General features: G+C 43.6%; 1 protein-coding gene across 3 annotated transcripts in view; it reads right to left on the bottom strand.

Moving 5' to 3' along the window:
* The window catches only part of PALS2 (protein associated with LIN7 2, MAGUK p55 family member), a 311,218-nt gene that overhangs the window by 46,249 nt on the left and 244,770 nt on the right, over positions 1-20,199 (bottom strand). For all 3 annotated transcript variants that reach the window (XM_082259378.1, XM_082259377.1, XM_082259376.1), the window contains exons 7-9: positions 12,863-12,962; positions 11,838-11,906; positions 7,624-7,785 (exon numbers count right to left, since the gene is read on the bottom strand). In XM_082259378.1, coding sequence (XP_082115504.1) covers positions 7,624-7,785; positions 11,838-11,906; positions 12,863-12,962 — 331 coding nt within the window. The remainder of the gene's footprint in view (positions 1-7,623; positions 7,786-11,837; positions 11,907-12,862; positions 12,963-20,199) is intronic.

Genomic DNA, 20,199 nt, shown 5'->3' with positions numbered 1-20,199 from the left:
AATAGAGGCAGAGAAACGCTGCTAAAAGCAAACACGCGTTACCGCCAATGCAAAAAGCTACTAAAAGTGCGCTTTTACAGCAACTTTTTTCTGGTGTTGGTAGTGGCTTTGCAGCTTGTTTTTTCTAACACCCTGTGTTCATGGGGACTTAAGTATACTTTCAGCTCTACGGCATCCAGCATAGCACAGCCACTTGTGGTCCAAGCTGGCTGTTAAATATTTGCTCCAACTTCCACTCATGTTCACACACCCTTCTAGTTCTACAGATTCAACATCATACCTAAAATGCAGACAATAAGAATATGCAATTTTTTATTCCTGCGGTGGAAGGAAAGAAAGTTGATTCCCCCATCAGCACAGTCGGCTATAGCTTGCAGTACTGATCGTTCGGGAAAATCAGACAGGCCGGTTGTACACAAGTTGATCGATAGATTGACTTGTGTACAACCAGGGTGCTGATGCATGGATCACAATTCAGCAATTCCTTGCTGGATCAGTTGAATTTCGATTCAGGTATGGCCGGCTTAACTCTGCCTAAAAAATGGATTTTTGTAAAATCTTACCGTAAAATCCTTTTCTCTTAAGCTCATTGACAGACGTAGTCCTCCTTGATTAATATCAACTCGGGTTATACTGCCCTCTACAGGAGTATGACTAGACAGGAAAGAAAACTTTCTGGCCACACCTTAGGGGCAGTCCCAGAGGGTATATCCTCTCTCTCTGCTACAGCAAATCAGTTATGTCACAAAGCAGTGTTTAGAGAATTTAACCCAACCCAACTCCAAAACAGAGGGGCGGGTACTACGTCTGTCAATGAGCTTAAGAGAAAAGGATTTTACGGTAAGATTTTACAAAAATCCATTTTTCTCTGTCGCTCATTGACAGACGTAGTCCTCCTTGATTAATATCAACTCCGGACGTCCCAAAGCAGTACCACAAATGAGGGGTGGGAAAATGGAAATCAAAATCCAATCTAGAAGGCCCAACCGGTGCTAACTAGAAGTTTTAAAGGCCCATCAATCAAAGGATGAGACTCAACTGAAATTCCAACGGAAAAAAACCCTCGAGGTAGACCACCGGTCTCCTCAAATTGCGGCCTGCAAAACCTTGTGGCCAAATGAGGCATCCGCCGATGCCATCACATCAACTTTATAAAATTTTGTAAAGGTATGCACCGACGACCAGGTGGCCGCCTTGCACACCTGGACCACTGACGCCTGATAGCGGTAGGCCCAGGAAGTACTGAGCGCTCGAGTGGAGTGCGCCTTAACAGGGAACGAAGGATTTCGACCCTTAATAGAATAAGCCTGTACCACCGTCTGTCTAATCCATTTGGAGATAGTCGCGGCAGATGCAGGCAACCCCTTTCTGGGGCCATCCGTGATCACAAAAAGTGAATCCGTCTTACGGAATGATTCCGTAGCCTTCAGGTATACCGATTGCCCGAACCACATCCAAGGAATGCAACGCATATTCCCGAGGATGATTGGGCTAAGGACACAAGGAAGGTAGCACAATATCTTCATTCAGATGAAAGTCTGAAACCACCTTAGGAAGAAAGGATGGCTTTGGATGAAGAACTACCTTATCCCTATGAACCACTAGATATGGGGAATGGCATGATAATGCAGCCAGTTCTGACACCCTGAGTGCAGAAGTGATAGCCACCAAGAAGGCCACCTTCTGGGATAATGTAAGCAAGGGAATCTCCCTGATATTTTCAAAGGGAGGTTTCTGCAGAACCGACAAAACCAAATTAAGATCCCAGGGCGGTAAGGGCGCGCGGACTGGCGGAGCCAAGTGCCGCACCCCCTGGATGAAATTCCGCACCAAGGAATGAGTAGCCAAAGGCTTCTGAAAGAAGATTGCTAATGCTGAAACCTGACCCTTGATAGTGCTCAAGGATAGTTTCTGCTCAACCCCCTTTTGCAGAAAAGCCAAGATTCGGGTCACCGAATAGGTACGTGGAGGAAATCCCAAAGATTCACACCACGCGATATAAGTCTTCCATGTGCGATAATAGACTTTGCTGGAAGTCGCTTTCCTTGCTTTAATTAGAGTAGGAATAACTGAAGCTGACAACCCTCTGTCCTTCAGTACCTGGGTCTCAATGGCCAGGCCATTAAAACCAGCGACTGTAAAGCACGATGGAAGATTGGTCCTTGAGACCGCAGATCCTCCCTGAGAAGAAGTCTCCAAGGAGCGTTCGCGACTAGCATGTCCAAGTCGGCCTGACCGGCTTGACGAGGCTAGCCTAGAATTTCAAGGATAACTGGAGTTCCCTCCATCTCTATCCTGCGGAGAAATCTCAGCAGCAATCTGAGAGGAGGGAAGACATATAGTAGCTGACACTGCCTTTACAGGCCGTTCAGCGCGCCTGCTGCGTCCGCTAGAGGATCGCGGGCGCGCGTTACCAACCTCCGCGCCTTCCTGTTGAGCCGATATGCCAACAGATCCACCTCCGGGATGCTCTGATGAAGACACAGATGGTGAAATCCTTGGTGATCGACCTAAGTCATCACCCTGATATTGTCTGACTGGATCCGAACCAGGCTGCCCTAGAGCTGCCTGGTCCAGGCAATCCGACAAAGTCTGATCGCTCTCTGTTCCCACACATTTATCAGAAACTTGATTCCTATCAGGAGTGATGATTTCTCCTGGTTGAGCATTAGAGACCGAAGTCACCCGACTAGAGGCTCCTTGGTCCGCTTGCTCAACCGGATCCGATTCCTGGAGGGAACTGAGAATGATCCTTGGAAAAGGTAAAGAAAATGATCTGTTCAGGGAACGGGAACTATCGCTCCCTGTAGCACCTAAATGTTGGAAGGGAAGAATCGCACCGGTAGCAGTGATCGACACTCGATCTTGTATCCTGATCGTATGATCTCCTGAACCCCTTAGTCTGGGATTCAGGAAAGTCCTAGATCTGAACACCGGTGAAGACGTCCCCCCACCCCTAAGCCGGGTGGGGGCGCACCTTCAAGCTGTATTAGCCTTGACTTCAGGTTTGGCTGAGTCGGCCTTTTGTTTGCCCGACCAGCGCCTCTTGAACCCTCCTAGAGGGGCTTTGCCTTTCCCGCTCGCCCCAGCAGAGCGAACTAACCCTTTATGAGCGGCAAAGAAAGGTCCACGCTTGTTACGAGGTCCTTTAGCTTTAGCAGCCTGCGGCAAAAAAGTGCTCTTGCCCCCAGTGACATCCTTAATGATCTCATCTAGGGTGGCCCCAAATAGGCGATTCCCCTGAAAGGGGAGATTCGCCAAGGCTTTTTTGGAACCTAGATCCGCCGACCAGCACTTTAACCACAGCACACGTCTGAGGACTACCGCTGACATCGATGCATGCCCTAACAAGGGGGTGGCATCCAGGGCTGCGTCACAGATAAACTGCAGTCCTTGTATGATTTGCTCCATCAAATCAGACGCTGCCTGGGGGATACCTTCCCCCTTTAGGTCATGGCGTAACAATCTTGCCCATTCCGTTAATGTTCGTGAAACTAAACCAATGACAATCAGTGGTCTAAAGGCTGACCCTATCAGGGAAAAAATGATGCGGGACTCCGCTTCCATTTACCGATCCACCGTATCCTTAAAGGACAGAGCGTCCTCCAACGGGATAACAGTGGCTTTATTCAGTCTGGAAATGGGTGGATCCACCGCTGGTGGTACCGTCCATTTCTTAAGGAGGGATTCCTCAAACGGATAGCGTCTAGCAATGCGCTTGGAAACAGTAAGGGTACGTTTAGGATGATCCCATTCCTCTTTAATTTTATTACCAAAACATTTAGGTAAGGGAAACACCTTAGCCGTCTTGGTAGGCTTACTAGTACCAAAGGGAATTTCTATCTCGGTTATCTCTGCCGGTAAAACCTCAAGTCTTAAGGTTTCCCGGACCGCCACAACGAGTGCGTCCACCAATGCTGCTTCTTGTGCTATGGCGGAGGCAGGAACGTCCTCCTCACTGTCTGAGGGAACTTTACCTGAGACAACAGCCCCTGCAGAGGGACCTGCAGCTGCAATGACCATCTCAGAATCTGAAGTATCAGATGAAATAGGGGTAGGCGGGGGTCGCTTTCTCCCCCGTCCCTGACAGGCCATCTCCACCCGGGATACCAAAGACTCCAAAACTGCTGTAAATGCATCAACACTCTGTGAACTGGAGGGTCCTGCGGTCACCTCGAGGGGATCAGGTGGGGGCACCTGTGTGGCAGGGTCCATGATTATTCCAGCACTTGCCGGAAAAAAAAAAAAATTTGCAAAAATAAAACTTTTTTTTTTCTTCAGACCCCCAGCGCCACAGCGCCCCTTAGTGGTACCTGCTTTAGGACCCCTACAGAGAGAGAGAGAGACCCCAAGGCTCACCACTTGATGCTCAGAAGTTTCAATACAACCTGTTCCAGCACTGTCTATTACAGTCTTTGGCTTGCTTTCCCGGGTAAAAGGAGGCGGCTCCGCCCCTTTACACGCCTTCCGGCGCCTCCCCATAGCTCCTCGAGGTGTTTGGTCACCTCAAACATGGCCGCCCCCATGCTGGAGACACGAGGCTACGCCAATATGGCGGTCTCGTGCGATCTGCAAAACAATGGCGGCGGCTAGCAGCGGCCTGCGGGAAGTATGTATTCGGCCTGGCAGCCTGCGGGAGTGCCTTGGCCCCACAAACTTCACCATGAATGGTGAAAAAGCCTGGCCGGCGGTATAGGACCCTGGTGGGCCGCATGCGGTCCGTGGGCCGTCGGGAGCTGTGCAGCCCGTGTAAGTGACCGGTTGCTGGAGGAATGGCGATCTGGACTGCAGTAACTCAGGCTGTGTACACACTCTGACAGGTAGGATACCTTTTACTTCAAACGTAATGCCCTATTAGTACTGCCACTGACTTCAGTCACCTTTACAGTCTTACAATGACTCTAGATTGTCAGCTCCCAAACCAAGCCTCCTGGTTTCTATTCACAAACAATCACACTCAAATTGGGGGATCTGTGACCTGTAATAGGATAGAGGGGAGACCCATCCTACCATCCCAGAGAGGGGCCCGCGTCCACCACAAACCCGACAGAAGGGAGAGGGGGAACATTCTACTCACCATACCGGAACCAGGCGGGCGCCAACTCCTGACAGAACCCCTCTCCACCGGGGTGGGGGGGCTGTCGACCAATACGGACGCCGTGACTCTGTTGGTCATTGGCGTCCAGGCGAGACGTTTAACTCGCAGGGTCAGTCCCCGTCCAGTGGGACTATGTCGCGGCCGACCCAGCGCGGAGCTATGGCCTGCACGCGCTCGTAGGCTGAACTGGGGTGACCACTGGATCTCAACATCCAGCCCGTCGCCCAGTTCCAGCTTTCTTGCTTGAAGATCTCACAGGAACACTGGAGAAAAAAGCTGTCTAAAAAAATCTAAGAAAAAAATCCTGCCAGGACCGAAGATCCTAGCAAGGCATCTAGGTCCTTACTCCTAACTAGACAGAAAAAAACTGATTTGCTGTAGCAGAGAGAGAGGATATACCCTCTGGGACTGCCCCTAAGGTGTGGCCAGAACGTTTTCTTTCCTGTCTAGTCCTACTCCTGTAGAGGGCAGTATAACCCGAGTTGATATTAATCAAGGAGGACTACGTCTGTCAATGAGCGACAGAGAAATAGTTATTGGTGGTAGAATCATCTTTGTTGCTACAGTGCCTTGCGAAAGTATTCACCCCCCTTGAACTTTGTGACCTTTTGCCACATTTCAGGCTTCAAACAAAGATATAAAACTAATTTTTTTGTGAAGAATCAACAGCAAGTGGGACACAATCATGAAGTGGAACGAAATTTATTGGATATTTCAAACTTTAACAAATAAAAAACTGAAAAATTGGGCAAAATTATTCAGCCCCTTAAGTTAATACTTTGTAGCGCCACCTTTTGCTGCGATTACAGCTATAAGTCGCTTGGGGTATGTCTCTATCAGCTTTGCACATCGAGAGACTGAAATTTTTGCCCATTCCTCCTTGCAAAAAAGCTTGAGCTCAGTGAGGTTGGATGGAGAGCGTTTGTGAACAGCAGTTTTCAGTTCTTTCTACAGATTCTCAATTGGATTCAGGTCTGGACTTTGACTTGGCCATTCTAACACCTGGATATGTTTAGTTGTGAACCATTCCATTGTAGATTTTGCTTTAGGTTTTGGATCATTGTCTTGTTGGAAGACAAATCTCCGTCCCAGTCTCAGGTCTTTTGCAGGCTCCATCAGGTTTTCTTCCAGAATGGTCCTGTATTTGGCTCCATCCATCTTCCCTTCAATTTTAACCATCTTCCCTGTCCCTGCTGAAGAAAAGCAGGCCCAAACCATGATGCTGCCACCACCATGTTTGACAGTGGGGATGGTGTGTTCAGGGTGATGAGCTGTGTTGCTTTTACGCCAAACATAACGTTTTGCATTGTTGCCAAAAAGTTTGATTTTGGTTTCATATGACCAGAGCACCTTCTTCCACATGTTTGGTGTGTCTCTATGGATATCTTTAAGAAATGGCTTTCTTCTTGCCACTCTTCCATAAAGGCCAGATTTGTGCAGTATACGACTGATTGTTGTCCTATGTACAGAGTCTCCCACCTCAGCTGTAGATCTCTGCAGTTCATCCAGAGTGATCATGGGCCTCTTGGCTGCATCTCTGATCAGTTTTCTCCTTGTATGAGCTTAGAGGAACGGCCAGGTCTTCATAGATTTGCAGTGGTCTGATACTCCTTCCATTTCAATATTATCGCTTGCACAGTGCTCCTTGGGATGTTTAAAGCTTGGGAAATCTTTTTGTATCCAAATCCGGCTTTAAACTTCATGATGCTCTCTGCGCTTTAAACAGACCTCTGAGACTATCACAGTGCAGGTGCATTTATATGGAGACTTGATTACACACAGGTGGATTCTATTTATCATCATTAGTCATTTAGGTCAACATTGGATCATTCAGAGATCCTCCCTGAACTTCTGGAGAGAGTTTGCTGCACTGAAAGTAAAGGGGCTGAATAATTTTGCACGCCCAATTTTTCAGTTTTTTATTTGTTAAAGTTTGAAATATCCAATAAATTTCGTTCCACTTCATGATTGTGTCCCACTTGTTGATTCTTCACAAAAAATTGCAGTTTTATATCTTTATGTATGAAGCCTGAAATGTGGCAAAAGGTTGCAAAGTTCAAGGGGGCCGAATACTTTCGCAAGGCACTGTAAGTGCCCAGTAATGCCTACATACATTAAGATACTGTCTTCTTCTTCTTGCTCCCCACCAGACAGGCTGAAGAAGAGCAGAGCAGTCATATGATTACACCTATAAAGAATTTTGAGGTATCTGATGGATTTTTTCCTATAATAAACAGTAAGCTTTGAAAATTCCTTCTTTGTTACCGTAAAACAGTGAATAAACATAGCTGTTAGGTTTGACACACACACACACACACACATACTGCCTTTATTTAGAATTGGAAACATATGTAATATTTAGGATTTATAAAAGGTACTAGATCAGTGTTTTTATACAAAGTACATACCAATGATATCATTTGTTTATTGGACATTTCAACTTTTCGGGATGAAAAATGTTAATTAAAAAACATTGCATTGGAACATGGACAACTCATTTTCTTTGATATAGTACTAGAACTTACATGGAACAGTCGTTCCAAACTGGGTAGGATTCATGACAATCAGTCTATTCTTCAAGCTTCTGCGTCCCACACCTTGAGCTCCAATTAAAACCAGCGTTTTTCTTTGAAAAGGAGGCATTCGGGCTACCTCTTCATATATTTGTATCTCATGACGGTCAAATTCTGGGATAGTGGAGACAGAAGAAATAAAACTTTATATATGCACTGGAGAGTAAAAAACAAACTACTCACGGAACAGAAAAAAAACTTTTTTTTTTTTTTTTTTTTTAAACGTATCTGTAAAATCCTTTTTTTTTTTTCTTTCTTAGAAAGGCACAGGACACAGGCTGTCAATAATAAAAGGATGGGTTAAGTTCTGCACATTCTGGTGATTGGGCACTGGCAAAGCCACTCAAAGTATTAACTCTCCACCATATGATCTACAGTCTTGTAGCAAGCCATTAAGAAACAAAAAATACAAAGGGGAAGGTCCTGTTTGATCATCCCCAAAACATTTTTTACACATACGCAAAAAATTCAGTATTCTTTTATCATGCAGTATAGACCACAGCCTGTCAATCTTAACAGATGGATTATCCCACAGCAGTAACGAGGGAGGTTAACTTAGGCAACAAAATTTAATTCAACAGAGCCAAAGGTCTCAACAAGGCCAAAAAACAGTCTGTAAAACTTTACTTCCGAGACTGGAATCAGCCTTAGTATACGTATGCATAGAAGACCAGGTAGCGGCATTGTAAAGTTGCTCCCCAGAGAAGCCCGATGCTGATACTCCCAAGATGTGTCGAAAAACCTAGTAGAATGAGCCTCAATTGAGAACCACCCTACTTTTCAGAAAATGAGCACAAATGACCTGGTGAACCCGTTTTCCCTCTATTGGGCCAAATGAAAAGCAAATCCGATATTGTAATAGAGGCCGTAGCTGCAATGTAAAGCTTTACACCACACCCAGAAAGTGGAGGGCTGCCTAATTTATGCCCTTATGAGAAGGGCAAAGGAAGGGTAAAACATTGTCATTTATGTGAGGGTCAGACACCAATTTTGGTAAAAAGGAATCATATTGCCACAAAACAACTTTGTCTAATTGTAACACCAGAAGGGGTTCATCCAACAGGACAGTGTGGCCAGCTCTGAAACCTATCTACTAGAGGTAACAGCAACTGGAAATGCCAACCGCTTGAATAAATGCCTTCATCGAGTAGTGAGAGTTTAGGGGTCTCTAGAACAAAAAGACCAGGGCAGAGACCTGATCTTTCAGGGTACTCAGGGCCAGTTTGTGATCCAGCCCTGACTGCAGGAAGGCAAGCAACTGACCCATAGAATACTAGCGAGGGTGAAAGCTTGGCTAGCACCAATAGAAAAACAATTTCCAGGTATGACAATATACTTTACAAGACTTAGCCTTTCTTGCCTTGAGAAGAGTGGGAATCACTGATTCTGAAAACGCCCCAATCTTTTAGGACCTGGATGTCAACAGCTATGCTATGTTAAAGCTAGCGGCCGTGAAGGCTGGTGAATGGGACCTTATGGCAAAAAGTCTGGACAATACAGAAGAGGCCAGGGCAGCTGCACTATCATGCAAATAATTTACGAGAACCAAGCCTTCTTGACCAATTTGGGGCTACCAGAATCACCATAGCTTTGTCCCCCTCGATCCTGCGAAGCAGACATGTTACCAACTGGAGCAGGGTTAAGACATGAAACAGATGGAATTGATCCCACATAGTTACCAGAGCATCCACTGCCACCTCTAGAGGATCCCTTATTCTAGATACTAAGCTCTCCAGTTTCTAGTTGAAGTTATACGTCAGAAAGTCCACATCCAGGGTCCCCCAACAACAGACCTCCCCAAACAATCCCCCAGCATAGCAACCATTCCCCTGGCGTCAGTTACAGTTGATTTGGGAACACTGCCTGCCGATTTTCCTCTCAAAAAAATGTGCATGGCAGATATGGCTGAAACACCCAATGTAAAAGGAGACCTGTTTTCTTGTGCCTCCTTGGTGGTTTACATAAGCCAAAATGATGGTGTTGTCAAACTGTATTCTGACTGGAAGACCTCTGAGAAGGTCAGTCCACTGCAGAGGGGAAAGCTAAATCAGTCTGAGCACAAATTTCGTGCATTGTCCAGTGCTTCCTCTTTTGCACATGTATGCCCTCCGGTAGCAGTTTTCGGGTTTCAAAACAGTGGCTAGTCCCCTGAAAATAAATCCACTGTAAATAAGGAACATTGCTGGGAGATCCATGGTACGGAACTTCCAACTGTGTCCTGCTAGACGTGGAGGATACGGCCTGCTCTGTGCAAAACCACTGTACAAAGCAGGCAAGTATGACATTTGTTATTTAAAAAAAAAAAAAAAAAAAAAAAAAGCCTTTAACCACTTGCCAACCAGCCACAGTTACACGGCGGCAGGTTCCTGCAAATCGCTGTACCTGTATGGCGGTTTGCAGGAGCGATCATGGGGGGTGCGCGCCCACTTGCCAGCAGTAAAGCCGATCCACGGGGCCAGCGGCCGCGGTCGCTCCCCCCCCCCCCCCGTGAAGAGAGAACAGCGGTCTGCTGTTGTAAACACAGCAGACCGTTGTTCTCTCAGGAATCAATACAGAGCGCCTGTGTTTCTCCTATTTAGGAACACAGGTCTCTGTATTGATTTCAAAAGCCCATCACCCCCACAGTTAGAAAACAGCCCCTAGGCTCACATTTAACTCTTTGATAGCCTCTGGGTTAGCCCCTTCCCTGCCAGTGTCATTATTACAGTAACAGTGCATATTTTTAGCACTGATTACTGTAGTGTCATTGGTACCCCCAAACGTGTCAAAAATGTCAGTTAGGGGTCTGGTCTGTCCGCCGCAATGTCACAGCCCCGCTACAAATCGCTGATCGCCGCCATTACTAGTAAAAAAAAAAAAATTAAAAATGACAAATCTTTCCGCTAGTTTGTAGACGCAATAACTTTTGTGCAAACCAATCAAAATACGCTTATTGGGATTTTTTTGGACCAAAAATATGTAGCAGAATACAAATTGGCCTAAAATGATGAAAAATTTAGATTTTTAAATTTATTTTTTGGGAATGTTATATAGCAGAAAGTGAAAAATACATATCTTTTTTTTTTTTTTTTTTAGAATTGTCGCTCTATTTTTGTTTATAGCACAAAAAATAAAAATCGCACAGTTGATCAAATACCACCAAAAGAAAACTCTATTTGTGGGGGAAAAAAAAAAGTACATCAATTTTATTTGGGTACAGCGTCACACGATTGCACAGTTGTCCATTAAATAACGCAGTGCCGAATCGCAAAAAATGGCCTGGTCATTAAGGGGGGAAATCTTCTGGTCCAGAAGTGCTTAATAACACTTTAATAAGTAGCATAGCAAGTAAACCCTAAACGATAAAACATTTGGGATTTTTAAGCACCATGTAATGCACCTTGCAATATAAACATCCTTTATTATTTTTTTTTATTTTTTTATTTAGTGAATATGCCCAGACAACAGGAAAATACACATATGTAAACATACAATCAACAATTCGTATGACATAGTAAAGAGGAATGTCAAATAATGACCATTCGCAATAAGAGTCAACAATATGATATTTAGGATGACAAGTATGACCTGAATTTGTAAGAAATTATTGTTTTGGCAAGTGTCATTGCTTAATCCAAGTGTAAAGCATCAAAAAGAAATAGGAGGATACGGGGTAGGGGGGGGGGTTAAAAAAAAGGGGGGGGGGATGTCACCATTTGTAGAGCTTTAAAGGGGGTAATAGCTAGCCTGTGAAATGTTAATAATGGCAGGGAGCTCTCGTTTATGTGGACCGAAGGTAGTTTAATTATTTGTCCGAGAAATGAAAAAGGTCCCAATACAGCCATCTGTTCTTATGTTCCTCTGTCTTCTCTCAGAGGGCCAAGGTATAAACATCCTTTAACACAAACTTTTTTTTATATAAATGCTGCAGTTTTAATTGCTTTTACAGCACTTTTCAAAAAGAGGAAATATCATCACAGAAAAAAAAGATTTGTCCAATTTGGGGCGAAAGGTCTAATTTCTGATGGGTAATAAATAGGGATGAGTTCAGACGAGTGCAGACACGAGGCCGATCCTGCCAGACAATCATACAGTAGGTGGCAGAGGTATTTCCTGCTTCACAGGCACATATATACAGTTATGAGAAGCAGCACATTAAGTTTTTAAATCAGTATATGGAACAGTACCTGCATTTTTTGTTGTGAGGTACATCATCTTTTTCTTTTTCTTGCTTGTAATTGTACCACAAAATGGTCCTGAAAAAAAAAAAAAAAGTATACTTTCAGTAAAAAAACAAAAAACAAAAACAAAACAATGTATGCAATTGCATGCATTAGTTACGAATATGAGTTCATAAGCAAAATGCTAACACAAGCAGAAGCAGTACACCTTCTTGCTGACACAGTTAAAATATTCCATTACCACAAAATAGCTTTTGATTCTGGAATTTATAGGATTCTTGGAAATAGGGTCCCATGATAGATCTAAGAAATTACCCTGATTTTTCTGAAAAATGTAAGTATAAAGTCTTAACTGGCTGTAGCATACCTTGGTTTGACCTACAGTGAAAATATCCCTTCTTGATGAATAATGTGACTAATAGACCCTGTGTCCCCATTCTGGATATGTTTCTTTATATCCTATCCCAATAAAAAGAGATTTTTTTTTTTTCCTGTGTGTAATAAGGGAAAGGCAGAACAGCTTATGATAGTGTTGTTGTCTGTGCCTTCCTGTTCTTTTGATCCCCTTTTCCCTCTATTCTAGTGCTAGTGTTACATGGATAAGGAGTGTAAAAGAATTATATAAAAACCTAACAAAAGTTCTAACCCTTACTGTCTATCCAAAAAGGGAATAAAAAAAAAGTTTGGATTGGCATTGCTTTTACACCGTTTTAAAGGAAATGTCTACCACTTCTATTTCACTTAAGGGTACACGCTTGTTAGCAAATTGTACATTTCAGCTGAATATCCATCCTGCTAGAGTTCCATTATTCAAATACCTTCAATGCTTCAAGATACACAAAATTAGAACATATTGGAAATATAGCTTTTTTTTTCCCCCATTGGATTGTCCAACATAATGGACACATTTTTTGTAACAAGGCATATAAAAAAGATTTTTTACAACTCTAATTTCAGAACTCCATTTGTTCTTTAAGTGTTAACAAAATTACTATTATAAATAATCTGTGTCAGTTTTAATGATATATTACCTGAACCTTCCCAGTCCCTTCTAACAAAGGCTTTCCTCTTCTCCTCTAAGAACTGACTGGGAATGAGACCTGCGCTTCCACCTTCTTTTACATGACTGGCCTACAAAGAGTTAATACAACATCAAGCAAACAACATACAAATTATTATTAGTGAAATGCAGCCAAGCAATGTACTTTCCCCATCAACGTGTCAATTGCCATTCAGCTTTTTACTGAAGCCAGCTGGGATTTCCAGATGCTACAGTCCAAAGCTTCTAATAAAGTAGTTAAACATTTGACCAGCTAACAGAAGGAATCCTGTATGGTGATAAGCATGTTAGAAAAAAACATAGGAAAACAAGCAAGAAGCTGAATTTATAAGACAGGGACGTGATAAGATATACATATGAAGCTTTAAATACTACCACAACTAGTAAATGGCAAGATTACTTTTAAAAGAATCAATCCAGAAATCGCATCATAAAAAAAAAAAAAAAAAGTAGCTTTGGAACCTGTGTACTTCAAGATATGGAATTTACAGGCAAGTAAAAAAAAAAATCGTATAATCTCAATTGCACAGTACTGGACTTTTATTCATAGACCATGGGGTGTATCCAACCAATAAACCTAGGGGTGGACAACAATGTAGCAAACAAAACTCCCAACAGGCCCACAAAAAAAGGTTTTTAGAATCTGAACAAAACCCTAAGATAACAGCCTGAAGCATGCTTAGAAGCTTGTAACAAAAGGTGACAAACTCTGAAAAAAATACTTTTCACTTTCGGCTATAAAATATATCCAATAAAGATTTATTCATAAATTTTGGCCAAAATGTATTCTGCTACATGTCTTTGGTAAAAAAATGGAAATAAGTGTATATTGATTGGTTTGCGGTTACACTATAGTGTCTACAAACTGATTATATATATATATATATATATATATATATATATATAGATATATATATATATATAGATATAGGTATTAAACATTTTTCCTAACAGGGTTAATCAGCAACTTAAAGTGGTACTGCTATAGTGCAGCGGGCACTCTGACACTGAGTGGGAACTCATTAACTGCCGTTGTTTGAGAAAGGCCCCCCAATCTTTCTTCCACTTTGCCCCCAAGTCATTTGGCTGTATCAGTGGGTTGAGTGGCGTTAAAAGAAATCCCCCTTTTCCCTTGCCTATTTTGTAGGATCAGGACTTTCTGCTCCTGCTCTACCGCACTCTTCTGCTGCTTCCGCATTCGTTTGTTTCTTGGAGATAGGGAACCCTTTCTTTTTGCCCACTGATCTCTCAAAAATGGACTTTAATTCTGCTCCAAACAAATGCTCTCCTGCAAATAGAAGATCAAAGAGTTTGGATTTGGAAGCTGGGTCTCCTTCTGGCCATGTCTCATGCAGGATTGCTCGCCTGACCAAATTATTAAGAGCCGTAACCATAATCGGTTAGTGGAAGCATCAGCCATATAGGCAACTGCTTTATCCAATACCGATAGCGATTTGAGAATCTACTTCATTAGAGTACCCGCCTGCAGATGTGAGAACTGATGTCTTAGCTACAGGTCCATGGTTTGCACCACACAGGTGGTGGCTAGGGCCAGTTTGACATTAACCACCCTCCTCAAGTATCTTTCTGCTTTTCTATCCATGAAATCCTTTAGGGCTCCAGTATCTTCAAAGGATAAATCTGTCTTTTTAGATACTTTGGGAAGAGAAGCGTCTAGCTTAGGACCTTTGTCCCACATGTTCACATCCCCATCTTTGAAGGGGAATCTTCTTTTCAAACTACTAGGAAAGAATAATCGCCTATCTGCCTCTTTCCATTCTTGAAGAAAGGCCTCTTTGAGGGTGGGATGCACTTTAACGGTTCCGTTTAGACTGCAAACTTGATCATGAATCAACATTACTTTCTCCTCTTATTTAAACCCTAGTGTGTCATGAATAGCTTTCAGCAATTCTTCATTGTCATCCTCAGGGAAGAGAACCTTTGCAACTTGCTTTCCTTATCCTCCTTAAGTTCCCCTCCTCTGATTCTGAGGATAAACTTGAACCTTCCTCCAATCCATCTAAAATGCCCTGCTCCTAGGTGATCTCTGCCACTATATTTAAACTAGAGGTAATATGTAGCTGAGACTGAAGAATGAATTATTGAAGGGGGGATCAGAAAACATAGCAAGTATGGGACGATTCCCCTCTCATACGGTCTATCAATTATTGAGAGACATTTGGCTTCTTTCTTCACTTGCTTGTCTGTGCAATCCCAGCAGAATAGCTTTTTCAAGGAAGCAGATAGCTTGATCCTGCATGAAGTGCATCTTTTCTTGGGCAGATTGGAGCCTGTGCTAGAATCCCTCTCTTCCCTGCATTTAGCCTACAATAAAGTCGATGAGCCTAGGTCAGAAAGAAATCAGTAAGACCAAACAGAAAAAAAGTGCAAGACCCCACCAAGACAAGGTGTCTGACACCACAAGCCACATTCATAAGTGTCTGCTGATGGTTTCTAGTAAACCAACCTAACCTTACTCTGTGCCCCTTCCACAAAGTAAGAAGCAGAAAAGGGAGGAGCAAGGTCCTCTACTCTTTAGGGCTGGTAACAGCGTGCTTCACCAGATCTCCTGCCTGTGAAACTACCACCGCCATCATGCCCAACAGACAACCGGAATCCACTGGCTCTACTGCTGAAAAAAGGCTGAGGGTTCGCCTTGGCCCCTGTCTGCCCATGTGGGAATCCGGCATTTAGCTGTACATCAGGCACCCACCTAGAGCTGCCAGTGTGTGTGTGCCCCTTATGTTCCTGTTTTGTGGCTTACTTGACTGCCACTGTGGGAAGGATGGTTACTTTCTCACATCATTAGTAACTTTGGTTAGGGCGCCCAATCTCCTCTTCCCCAACTACGCACCCACCGGAAATGTCGTCACCAATGGAAATTGTCCTCAGCCGCATGTACGGCAGCTGGACTCATGGCCACCTCCACCAGAAGAGTACATACGCGATGGACCAAGGTACATCCAACACCAAAGTCCCCAATAAATCAAGTAAGAAGCAGCTAAGAAAGAAATCCACTAGAATCCATACCCCGTTACAGACAGGTAGCTTATCACACTTGAAGAAGGCACCCAGGAAAAACATATTAAAGACTAACTCCACTTTTGTTGAGAAAAAAAGCTTCCCCCGTGGGTGATCTATGTACATTGCAAGGATTTTACCAAACTTTGGTGCAGATTCCTACCTTTTGTTATTATGAAGAAATGACTGTGTGTCTGTGTTCATGTAGGAAAGTGAATCTAATGGGAGTGGTTTCATAATTATCAAACAGCTGTGACACCTGTCGGCCACTAAGGAGGAAAGTTTCTGCGCCTGCATCCCTGATGTGATTTTCTATTGGGAGAATCTCACTAAAAATGTAATTTTTGATGCAGGGAAAAAAAGTGCAAGACCCCACCAAGACAAGGTGTCTGACACCACAAGCCACATTCATAAGTGTCTGCTGATGGTTTCTAGTAAACCAACCTAACCTTACTCTGTGCCCCTTCCACAAAGTAAGAAGCAGAAAAGGGAGGAGCAAGGTCCTCTACTCTTTAGGGCTGGTAACAGCGTGCTTCACCAGATCTCCTGCCTGTGAAACTACCACCGCCATCATGCCCAACAGACAACCGGAATCCACTGGCTCTACTGCTGAAAAAAGGCTGAGGGTTCGCCTTGGCCCCTGTCTGCCCATGTGGGAATCCGGCATTTAGCTGTACATCAGGCACCCACCTAGAGCTGCCAGTGTGTGTGTGCCCCTTATGTTCCTGTTTTGTGGCTTACTTGACTGCCACTGTGGGAAGGATGGTTACTTTCTCACATCATTAGTAACTTTGGTTAGGGCGCCCAATCTCCTCTTCCCCAACTACGCACCCACCGGAAATGTCGTCACCAATGGAAATTGTCCTCAGCCGCATGTACGGCAGCTGGACTCATGGCCACCTCCACCAGAAGAGTACATACGCGATGGACCAAGGTACATCCAACACCAAAGTCCCCAATAAATCAAGTAAGAAGCAGCTAAGAAAGAAATCCACTAGAATCCATACCCCGTTACAGACAGGTAGCTTATCACACTTGAAGAAGGCACCCAGGAAAAACATATTAAAGACTAACTCCACTTTTGTTAAGAAAAAAAGCTTCCCCCGTGGGTGATCTATGTACATTGCAAGGATTTTACCAAACTTTGGTGCAGATTCCTACCTTTTGTTATTATGAAGAAATGACTGTGTGTCTGTGTTCATGTAGGAAAGTGAATCTAATGGGAGTGGTTTCATAATTATCAAACAGCTGTGACACCTGTCGGCCACTAAGGAGGAAAGTTTCTGCGCCTGCATCCCTGATGTGATTTTCTATTGGGAGAATCTCACTAAAAATGTAATTTTTGATGCAGGGATGCCTGAAATCTGACTTGTACCCAAGTGCAGACTTCTGGGAAAATCAGCGAGCCAATCACACAAGCAGGAAATGTTTCTGGGGGGTGTTCTGTACACATTCTGTGTATATAACACCTTTAGGTAGCCATATTGCATTGCATTTTCAGAAAATTACAGCGGCTGCAGATCGAAAAGGAAAGGTAATTTTTAATAAAATTTCAATGACAGGGGCAAGGCGCACACACCGTGTCTCATTCTTGAATGTCTTGGTCACGAGTGTTGCAGTTTTACCACCGCAGCTATCAACTCTGATCATGTCTTCCCTGCTTTTGTATAGGTAAATGTCTTCTGCTATCCATATGTACACCCTGCTCTGCCTGACTATGGAACTGCTCTTTATTTTTTTGGTAAATGTCTTCTGCTGCCATATCTTTAAAATTGTATAATTAATGCTAGCTCTAGAACAAATGCACTGCATTAGCAACATAACTGGTGATCGATTCTCAACTCCAATTGGCTTGAGTGATCAAGAGACTCAATTACCTTTTACGACCCTTGCCTGTATCTGTGGCTGGTCTGGTATTGTCCATCTCCCCTCCCATATTCATGTGTCTCGAATCAGATCCTATATTTATCAATTGATAAATGCTTGCCTACTCAATATACCTATAAATTTAAAGTGGCCTATAGGGAGGCACCGCAGTTTAACTACATCATGATAACTATAATATATAAACTATAAACTATAACTATATATATATATATATATATAGCTGTATGAAGATACAACAAGAACTCTGCTCCACTCTGGAGAGAAAGCAAGCAAATCAGCATTCGACATTTAATTTATTTGAAGTCAGATTCCCCCATAAACATGCTCCTTCTACTCTTCCTTCTCACATCTGTGTCTTCTATCCTCAAATTATCCTTACTTTACCCCACAGCATACATATATCACCCTCACTCCTACCCTCCTCCCTACTACTGTACCTATCACCTCCTGCAATTGCTGAAACCATATGCTAACCTAAACACCAGGGCAGTTAGACATGTGCACTCACACACATCCCACTCCCATCTTACCTTTCTCACCCTCCTTCTCATAGACTCAGGGGACATTTCTCCATATCTTCGTCCGCCATTTTCTAACTGCAAACCACATATCCGACACCCCTCCTCCTCCGGCAACAGCCGCAATCCACTCAGTTTATTTTCTGAACTAAATGTTTAATTTCTGAACTGAATGCCCGCTCCATCTGTAAAAAGCTCACATCTGTGCATGACCTTTTTATCTCTCATAGCTTTAACATACTTGCCATAACTGAAACCTGGCTTCACAATTTTGACTCTGCTTCTCCTGCTACCCTTCCCTATGGTGCGCTCCACTGGACTCACTCCCCCAGACCCAACAGACAGAAAGGAGGTGGAGATGGATTCCTTCTATTCACACAAAGCATCTACCAAGTCCTTCCTATCCCTCCCTTTCTATTCATTGGAGATGCACTGTATTCGTCTGTTTTCTCCCATGTCTCTGAGGATCGCAGCAATTTATTGGTTTCCTGGACCAGTATCGCTTTTGATGACTTCGCTGCCTGTCTACTCTACTTTCTCTCCTCTGAAATACCCACTATCATTCTTGGTGACTTCCACATCCCTGCCAATGTTAACAGCCCAGCTACAACTCAACTTCTCAACTTAACCTCATCTTTTTACCTAACCCAATGGACATAACCCTACAACTCACTACAATGGTAATACCCTGGACGTTGTATTCTCCCATCTCTGCACTCCTGGCATCCTCACCAATGACCCCCCCCCCCCTTTCCTCTCTCTGATCACAACCTTGTCAGTTTCACTAACTCACTCACTGCCCAAGACATTGCCAATCACTTCAAAGAAAAGATTGATGCAATACGTGAAGACACCTCCACTGTGTGTACATCTTCCCCACTCAACATACCTTGAGTAGCAGCACAGTCAACATGCTCCTCTTTTGAACTGGCTACTACTGAAGAGATTACAAAAATTCTCAGATGCCCACCTAACCAATTGTCCACTGGATCCTGTTCTCTCACAACTACTACAGTCACCCTCCTATTCTATCCTATGCTCCCTCACATCTTCAATCCCTCCCTCTCTAGTTACACCTTCCCCTCCCCTCCAAAACATGCTCAGATCACTCCCATACTTAAAGCCCTCACTGGACCCCACCAACCTGAACAACTTAAGACCTGTCTCACTGCTCCCATTTACCTCTAAACTTCTAGAACGCTTAGTCCACAACCGTCTTAGCTCCTGCCTCAGGGAAAATAACCTTCTTGATCCCTTACAGTCTGGCTTTCGCTCGCAACATTCCACAGAATCTGCCTTACTAAAACTCACTAAATATTTACTAACTGCTAAAACCAATGGCCACTACTCTATACTCCTATTACTTGACATCTCTGCGGCCTTTGATACTGTCGACCACCCGCTCCTTAATAAACTCCGTTCCCTTGGCCTCCAAGCTTCTGCTCTATCTTGATTCTCCTCCTACCTATAACAGCGCTCTTCAGTGTTACCTACAACTCTTATCTCCTCCTCTCTATTGGGAAGCCTATCAATCCTCAAACTAATCTTTACCTCTTCCATCAGCTCATTCCCCACAGTTACATCCCCTTGTAACACCTTCCCCACCCTGTTAGATTGTAAGCGCTTCTGAGCAGGGCCCTCCTAATCCTCTTATATTTTATTGTATGGTAACTGTATGGTCTTCCCTTTTATATTGGAAAACGCTGGGTAAACTGTTGGCGCTATATAAATCCTATATAAATATAATAATAAGAACCCCTCAAACCAGAGTAAGGAGGGGGGAGTCAGACCTCCTATCACAGCTTGGAATGGCAGCAAGGATGGGAAATGTCATAGTGGGGGATTTTAATTATTCAGATATATACTGGGCAGAAAGAAACAC

Source organism: Pelophylax lessonae (assembly GCF_965119305.1).
Source record: "Pelophylax lessonae genome assembly, chromosome: 5".
Classification (NCBI taxonomy): Eukaryota; Metazoa; Chordata; class Amphibia; order Anura; family Ranidae; genus Pelophylax; species Pelophylax lessonae.
This window is presented reverse-complemented; position numbering and strand designations above follow the sequence as displayed.